Source organism: Morus notabilis, unplaced genomic scaffold (assembly GCF_000414095.1).
Source record: "Morus notabilis unplaced genomic scaffold, ASM41409v2 Scaffold1340, whole genome shotgun sequence".
Classification (NCBI taxonomy): Eukaryota; Viridiplantae; Streptophyta; class Magnoliopsida; order Rosales; family Moraceae; genus Morus; species Morus notabilis.
The window spans coordinates 221384-230727 of NW_010362232.1; the positions used below are offsets into that span (position 1 = coordinate 221384).

Genomic DNA, 9344 nt, shown 5'->3' on the forward strand with positions numbered 1-9344 from the left:
TAGTAATTAATTATAAATAATCACTATGTTAGTAAGGCACTCATATTTATTAGATTGTATGTAATTAGTTAGTGTATTAAGAAAAATAATTAGTATATACATAATTTACTAATATTGGTAATTATTCTTTAAGAAAAATAATTAGTATATACATAATTTATTAATATTGGTAATTATTCTTTTTGTACTGATTAATTACTAATTATCAATTATTAATTATTATTGATTAATATATTACATATTGATAATTATAATTTAATATTACTTATAAACTGAGTAATTACTATTTATTTTTTATTTACTAATTAATAGATTATAATTAACATAATATATTATTGATATATTAATTATTAATTATTTAATAACATATTATTACTTGTTTTTTTAATATGTTATATAGTTAGTTTTTAGTAATTAATCTTTAACTAAATAATTAACTACTATATTATTGATTATTTTATTAATAAAATTAAAAACTTAATAGTAATAAATTAATTTTTAATTAATAATTAAGTAATCGCTATCTATTTATTAATTTTTAATATATAATATCATTAGTAATTAATAATTAATTATCTAATATAAGTTTTTGATAAGTACTAGAAAATGAAAACAAAAAAAGAAAAACAACTTTTAATCGTTTTCTACTTTCTTCATAAAAATCATTCTCATTGATTTTTATTTTCGTTTTCAAAACTTTTATTAAACAAATGTGATTTGTACACCGTTTTCATTTTCGTGTCTTAAAAAATGTGCAGAAACGTTTTCAAATACAATTCCAAACGCACTCTAAATGTTTTTATCCCTATGGCCCAAGTATATTCTCAACTGAAAAACGTGGAATGCCCACTAATTGTCCCTTCATTTATTTGTTCTTTTCATTTCTTGGGTGACGCATTCACAAATTTCTGTAATGTGTCTAGAAACTAAGTCCAATATTTTATTCAACCTTCTTCTTGTAAAGAAGAGAAGAAGAAAAAAAAAAAAAAGGAAAAAAGCCTACTCAAGATGCTTTGCAGAATATGATGCACAAGGGGCCAACCCCTTATTCAGCAACATATTGATTAAAATTAAGACTGAAGAGACATTAATTGCATCATATTGGATGTTTTGCAAAGAGGGTCTAGGTCTAGCCACAAAACCTAGACATGTTCTAGACATGTCTCATTAAGGAAAAAACATATGATGATTTGACAAAATGAAGAAGAGAAATTTAACAATCCTTTTAACTTGGATGTCTTTTAGGATTAAAGAGTCATTTTATCCTTTATTCGTTGACTTTATTGACATGGGTTTTCATTGTGTTTTATACCTTCTTCACATAGAGTTGATGGAAATTGTTTCAGCCTCTTAGATAGCCCTTAAATGATGAAAGCATATTAGTAATGCGCTTATGTCTTACTTTTCATTATTCAGAATGATTTGGAGATTGAATTTAATGTCATCGACGAAAGACAATCGTGAATACGCAAATGGGATTAGATGAAGTGCCTGTTAGAGAGACGTTTGGTAAGAAGATTCATAGCATGATTTGAATTATAGTTCATGATTCGTTACAGTGTTTTCTCTCACAAAAAATACACGTAAATTAAAAATAGTTCTAATATCATAATTTTAATACATGAACCAAACGTCTCCCGTCGGTTTCCTGTTTTTCTTTTTGTTGGAAATGATGTAAGCTTTTCAAGTTGCTAATATAAGTAAATATTTATAGGAGAATTCTCTGTAGGTAAAAAAAAAAAAAAACTTTATTGTTAGATATAATTCTCAAGCGTCATATCTTAATTACGTCTTATTAAATTGTCATATTCTTCTTAATCTAATATGATTATGATATAATATCCATATGATTCATTAGCTTTATTAGCTTAAAAGGTGAAAAGATATAATTCTTTATGAAAACTTTTTCTCATTTTTTTAGTCATTGATACGAGCCATACGTCACTTGACTAATCCCTTCATAAGTCAAGACCAAGCGTGTATATCTCTGTCAAACTACTAATTAAAACGAAAATGATGGAGGAGTTGATGTAATAATTCCTCCTAAAAAGTTGTAATTAATGGGAAATACGCTATTAAATCCTTTATCTACCACTCAAGATCAGATTTGAGAATCTTCTTGAATTACTATTCATGACACTTTAAGGAGCTCCTTACGAATTTGTAAATGCACCCGATAGACGGGCTTGGTCACTTTTTCAAGGCTCAAACAGCGTAAATCCACCTTAAGTTCAAGAGCATGTTTGGTTCATAAATTAAAACTATGTGATTAGAATTATTTTCGATTTACGTGTATTTTTTATGAGAGAAAATACTGTAATGAATCGCGAATCACGAATCATGATTCGAATCAGAGAACGAATCTCTTTACCAAACGGGCTCCAAGTATGTTGTTGCATCATTTTCCTCACTTAAAAGAGAATGACATCTCAAGACGCATTAATAGAATTTAAATTTAAGATCTCGTGCTCTCTGACATACCATCTAATATATGAGTTGACTGTTGACGCAACCATTCCTCCTATAAAAACAAGATAAAATGTTAGTAAAAACACGACATTAACAAAAATGAACTCAACATGCAACATTCTTCCATTGGTTGCGACTGGCATTTATAAAGTTGGGAGTCTACAATTAAGTGTGTATTATTCTGATAAGAGAGAAGTCGAAACTTTTTTGAAAACCAAGTGTATAAGAGCAACTCATCTTTTATTAATTTTTTTTTATTTTTTGTTTCGGTTAGTAAATTTTACTTTTGGCATTTTATCAATTGATTCATTAAGTGATTTCAGATACTTTAATGTTAATAAATTCGACTTTGCTGATCTTAATTTAAGAATTTTCATATGCTTTCCATTTTGAAAACGTTTAGAAGAAAGAGATGAGGAGAGGGGAAGACGATAGAGCTGCGCTTGACATTAGACCTTCATTCTTGCTTCTATGAATCACACTATCTTAGAGTCATATAAGAGCAATGCTATTTGGCACTGACAATGTTCACCATCAATTTATAAAATGTAGGTCTAATAAGGAGAGATTCACAGGCGTGTCGACATTCTATCAGTAGTGGGCTTAACACCGGTGGTGTCCTTTTAAGTATTTTTCGTTATATAATAGTCTACCATTCCTTTGCTGGTGGGGAATAAAAACAGAAATAATGCTTTCGACAACAACTCTAATGAAAAAGTTTAAAACCGGAGAAGCTTACGAACTCAATATTAAATTAACACAAAACATAATTTGATTGAAGTCAGATCGCTGAAATATACTCTTCTGCTGAAAAATAAGTGGAAGATACCTCAACCCCTGAATGTCAAAACCAATGGAAGAATTCATTAGAGGGATCCAAAAAAAAAAAAAAAAAAGTGCATGATATCCTAAACATGCATGTAAGTCTAAATATTTCTAATTAGGACACTATTGGGAAGGCTAACGGGTTGTTTGGTTGGGGGATTCGTACTCCGATTCGAATCATGGTTTATGGTTCGCTACAGTGTTTTCTCTCACAAAAAATACACGTAAATAAAAAATGATTCTAATATTATAATTTTAATCCATGAACCAAACGTCTCCCTGTTTGACACAATAAGACAGCAAAACAATGTACAAGTTACAAATAGTATGGAAATTGCTGATCATTTATTTTGTGCATATCATGGTATTTGGTTTATAATCTTGATAATGAGTATGTTAAGTAACTAAATACACCATCACGTAATTTATTTGTTTTTAGGTACGAACATGTTTAAGGATTTATTTTGAATGATGCTTTTGTAAGGATAGTGCCCTAAAAGCGTATATAGTTTGTTAAATAAACAATGGAATTTACTAATGACATTTTGAGGTTCATTTATTACATATGTGTTTGTGCGTTGTTTATGTTGCATTGAGTAAATACCATAAGGTTAACCAGCCAAAAAAAAAAAAAAATACAAAGGTACGAAGACTTAATTTTGCATAAAGAATCATTTATTTGAAGTTGTTAAAATATGAGAGACATGATTCTTTACTTTAAGTCTAAAGTATAGTGCACATTCACAATCTATAAACAAAGTTGATGAGTTTGAGACTTTTAATTTTTACTATTTTTACCATATTACTTTATGTTAGACTTTTGGTAAAATAAAAAGAGTGTAGTCCCACATTGATTTGGAAGTAAAAATGAGGTCTTTACACTCTTATTTTCTTGATAATAATTGTTGATTTTAGTGTCCAAACACTTTATGATAAGCCAGTTACATATAATGTCTTTACAGTTTAATTCCTCCTCTTTTCTTACTAAATTAGACTAAATTGTTGATGATGCAATTCCCTCCTATTTAGACTAAATTGTTGATGATGTAATTCCCTCCTATTTTCTTACTAAATTAGCGATGATGCAATTCCCTCTTATTTTCTTACTAAATTAGTGATGATGCATGGGCATGCAGCAAGTAAATCTATATTTTTTATTTAAATTTAAGGGCATGTCCACCCTACCAGCCCTATCTTTTTCTTTATTGGTAGGGTGTGAAATCTAGACCGTCGGATGAAAGATCGACGGTTTAAAATGGTGATGTCTATAAAAATTAAAATAAATACAACTACACTTGATCACCTGCTTCTTTTCAAATTTAATAATTCTAATATCACCCCTATTTTATAAAATACCAATTTTTATCTAAGCAAATTTTAACGATCAATCTCATTAACTTTTGATCTTAAATCTTGATCACTTGTAGAACCGTAAAAGTTTCAGAAGTCCCTAGAAGCCTCCATGAGTAGCTTCCCACTGGAGCTTCACTGAGCCCACCCTACCCCCTATCTTTCTCTCCCCATCGTGACCCAAGCCCCCTCTCTCTCTCCTCTCTTCGGCAATCCCAACCCCAGCGACATAGCTACCGGTAAAATCGACTTAAACTGCGCAATCTCCTCTCTTGTAAAGATGGCAATATGGGTTGCAACACATGATACGAACACGAATACGAAGACATAATTGACTCGAAATTGACTTGAATTGACTCGATCTCAAAATTGACTTGAATCCCAACCCCACCTTACCCCCTATATTTTCTCTCCCCATCGTGACCCAAGCCCCCTCTCTCTCTCTCCTCTCTTCGGCAATCCCAACCCCAGCAACATAACTACCGGTAAAATCGACCCAAACCGCGCGATCTCCTCTCTTGTAAGATGGCAATATGAGTCGGTTGACTTGATCTCAAAATTGACTTGAATTGACTCGATTTATTAATTTTTTTATTCAAAATATATAAAAAATAATGACATAGTTTTTAACAAAAATATTTTAACTTAAATAACATGAGAAAAATTATATTTTTGTGACTTGTATTAACAATTTAAAATATAGATAAATAGACTAAGTAAATAAATTAACACTTAAATTATTTATGTTAACCGTAATAATATATATTTGAGTGATATTTTTATTAAACGGGTGATACGTGAGTTGACACAAACATGACTCAAATTGCCGTCCCTACAGTCCCTCGCTACCGTCCGCAGACATCAAAGCTTGCCCCGCCGCCCTTGCCATCCTCCCGCTCGTCGAGCCTTCGCGATCCAGCCGATGGATCTCGCGACACCCACCTGCGAACGCCAAGACCCAACATCATAGTTCTCACATCCGTCGGTCTCTCGACACCCCTCGCCTTTCACGGCAGTCAGAACGGTGGGTTGGCAACCCATGCAAGGGGCATGAAAGAACGCCGAGACCCGCGTCGAAATATTCGGTGAGCCTCCACCAGAATCTGTTGTGTTTTGAAAGTAATTTGTGTTGGATTCTTTGGATTGTTGTAATTTGTAATGTTCCTTGGACTATCGTAATCTGAGATTATTGTACTTTGTTGGATTTGTCTTGAATAACATCAGATCTGCAACAGGGAACTTTTGTGAAATGTTTGGATTTTTTTTTTTTTGCAATTTTTTTGATCTTTTCATATTCCGGAATATGGATTTTACGTCGCAACAGGATTTGCCTCGCCGGAATCTGGGTTTTACGTCGCCGGGATCTGGGTTTTGCCTTGCAGCCTCGCCGGAATCTGGTGTTATATAGAAACTATTTTTTTTTTTGAACCAATAGAAACTATTGTTTTGACTTTTTATATTGTGAAGTTAATTTGTATTTGAAAATTAATTTGTGAAATTTTCAGAAAATCAGATTTTCTGTGGCTTGTTTATTAAAATTGATTAGTTTGATTTAGTTTGATCAAATATTAGAGATGGTGCTTGGTTTTGAATAAAATTATGTTGTTTTGGAAATTGATTATTCAAAGGTCATATATGTATTAATGTGTTATTGGTTTTTTTTTTTTTTTTTTTTCAAAAGTAATATGTGTAATTAATTTACTTTTAGTTGTAATTAGACTTTTCTAATTAATGAAATAGTTTTAATTTTGTGATTATAATTAGGGAGAAAGAGGGAAATAGGCCAAGACTTGAGTGGAATTAAAATTAATAGGTCAATAGTTTACATAAGTTAATAAATAGGCCAAATTACTGTTTTCGTCCATAACTTGTCTGGTTATGAACCATAACTTGACAAGTTATTGTCCATAAATCACGGTTTTTGTCCATAACTTATCTAGCTATGAACCATAACTTGATAAGTTTGTCCATAACTTATCTGGTTATAAATCATAACTTGACAAGTTATAGCCTATTAATTTCTATAACTAAAAGTTGACCTATATACTTCCTTGAGCTTTTCATATTGACATATTTTCTACTATTCCGTTTATTTTACGAGAAATGTATAAAATAAAGGGTATTTTCGTTATTATATAAAATATGGGGTAAAAAGTAATATTTTGATAAAAGTAAGGGTTGTTTTTGTAATTATCTTCATTATTTTTGGGTTACAATCAAATGCGGAAGGCAACGCATAGACCCTCGCTAAGATTTAATACGGGTCGATAGATTAGACCCTACCGGTAAGATGAATTAGTTCACACTACTATAGACACGCCCCAAATTCAAATTGACAAAATGGGAATTTTTAATTTTGACAAAATGCATCTTAACTTTAAAATCAGTTGTAATAAAATTTAATAACTGATGACATTATCAAATTGACAATTCGAAACACATAATTCGCACATGACATGGTTTAAAAAGTGACGATCGTTGTCGTTCTTGTGTGAATCTCGTGTTTTGAACCATCAATTATCACGTTATTAGCTATTGGACTTTAATTGCTCTTTATTTTAAAGTTCAAACCGCATTTCGCCAAAATTGAAAATTCAGGGAACTTGCACAAAAAAAAAAAAAAAAAGAGTGTAACAATACAATTTACTCTAAGTAAAACTGGACATTTTATTTTAATAAAATTGTTTTGTTGTTTACTTTTAAATTGGTGGATCTATCTTATATGGAATAGGGACAATGGTCTTTTTGGAATACATCAAACTAGAGCCACGATATAATTATAATTATTATGTAATTCGTAATAATAATTGAATTCTATATATATATTTTTTACTATTTAATAGATATTCCCTTAACTCTAAGTTATTAAGGGCCCGTTTAGTTCGTTGATTCGAGTTGAGATGTAACTTTATGTGAGAGTTTTTTATTGTAGTAAAAAAATTAAATGTGACTATTTCTGATAGCTTTTTACTATAGCAAAACTCGAATCGGTGAAATGAACGAAGCCTAGAGGACTCACACTCTAACTCACATTCATTTATTATGTCTTTTGATTTGTAAATAAGTGACACAAAATTTTAATTGATCAATAACTTGCATATTAGCTTTTCCATCTTTGAGGGTCCAAATAGAATTTAGATTTTTTTGTGTCTTCAATTTTGGATTACGCTTAAATAACAAAAAGACAAGGTTAATCGATCGTGAACTTTTGATGAGTTTGACAAATAATGTGAACAGTTACAAAGCCACCAATTGTCAAAATACTTTAAATACAATATGGAGCTGACTGGAGTAATTTCCACTCAATTTCTTTACTTGAATTGAAAGTCAATTGTGGGCAACACAAAAGCACAATATAAAGTGGTGGCGAAAACCTAATAGTGACATGAATATAATATCTCTCGGCAAGGCCAAGAAATGAGGAAATCTCCCTACGAAATATATGGTGTTGAAAATGGTATAGTGGTCACTACACTTGGACCTCAGATATCTAACAGCGTGTGGAATTGTCTCACCTGAAAAAGTTAAGGCCGAAGAAGAATGTCATTGATTTTAATAATTAATGAGGACAGAATTCTGTCAAAGCATAGCCACTATTTTTTTAGGGCTTTTGCATTGTTGTCCCCTCAAATTTTTTGAATTTTGACAATTTACCTCATGAATTTTCTAAGTTAGTGCAACGTAACCCCGTTTTGCTTAGCTTCCTATTAAATTGGTAACGAAAAGCCGACATACGCCTCATGTGAGGATAGAAACAACGTGCCTCCCGTTTTGCTTTGCTTCCTGTTAAAATGGTAACGAATAGCCGACATGTGCCTCATATGAGGATAGAAAATTCAATACGTATAAAAAATTTTCAAATTTAGTTCAAAACCTAATGCAAATATTTTAAATTCAATTTCTAATTGGAAGTCAACAAAATGATGAACATTGCAACAATCTTGAAAATTCTTAGGACACATTACTAAAATTAAAAGTTTAGGAGTGCATCGTAAAAAGTTGAAAAGTCCGGGGACCAACGACGCTAAAAACTCTTTTTATTTATTTATTTAAGAAGTAAGTAAGAAAAAGGGGGTGGGGGCCGGGGAAGAAAAAAGAAAGGGAGGACAGAAAAGTGGCCTCAAATATAAAAGTCTAAATATTCCATATACAAATTGGTAGGAGTTTAAACACACAAACTTTGCTAATGGTCAGCGCCCGCGGCCATGAACAATCCCATTTCAAACTAAAGTTCGCCAAATAAATAACCCAAACATGGACTTAATAATGAGTTTGGGAAAATTTTCTTCAATAGAGATATAGATGATGATAAAGATTGAGGGCTTTCTTAGACCACAACCCAAGGGCTATTTCTTTCCTTCTTTTCATTTTGGGTTTATGATGTCTACGTCTCTCAAGAAAGTACGGCTTCGTTTATTTCACTGATTCGAGTTTTCAGTTTTAGATTTCTACAGTAAAAAGCTCTCAGAAAATGTCACATCTCAACTCGAATTGAAAACTCAAATCTGCAAAATGAACGAGGCTCTTTGTTCATTTGCATTTTTTAAGTTAAGGTGATTTGAATTTAGATCTTAATTTAAATTAAGGTGTATTTGATTATAGTTTGATTTGAGACTCTAAGTTGAGTATGTGTTTGGATGGGCACATTTTGAATTATGGTTTGAATTGAGAATCTATTTGAGTTTGTGTTTAGGTGGGTC

The 9344-nt window shown here is 31.2% G+C and overlaps 1 protein-coding gene across 1 annotated transcript; it reads left to right on the plus strand.

Annotated features, from left to right (window-relative positions):
• Positions 1 to 5427: 5427 nt before the first annotated feature.
• On the plus strand, positions 5428 to 6071 carry LOC21394250. Its single transcript, XM_024167801.1, has 2 exons — positions 5428 to 5729; positions 5969 to 6071. Exons 1-2 carry the CDS (start codon positions 5458 to 5460, stop codon positions 6069 to 6071), a joined length of 375 nt encoding a protein of 124 aa, XP_024023569.1. The 5' UTR covers positions 5428 to 5457.
• The last annotated feature ends 3273 nt before the right edge of the window (positions 6072 to 9344 follow it).

What these genes read in the sequence shown, in the direction of transcription:
- LOC21394250 (XM_024167801.1), top strand. Translation starts at nt 5,458, where the DNA reads ATGACTCAAATTGCCGTCCCTACAGTCCCTCGCTACCGTCCGCAGACA. An exon ending in GACCCGCGTCGAAATATTCG is followed by an intron (nt 5,730 to 5,968) that starts GTGAGCCTCCAC and finishes ACGTCGCAACAG; the next exon opens with GATTTGCCTCGCCGGAATCT.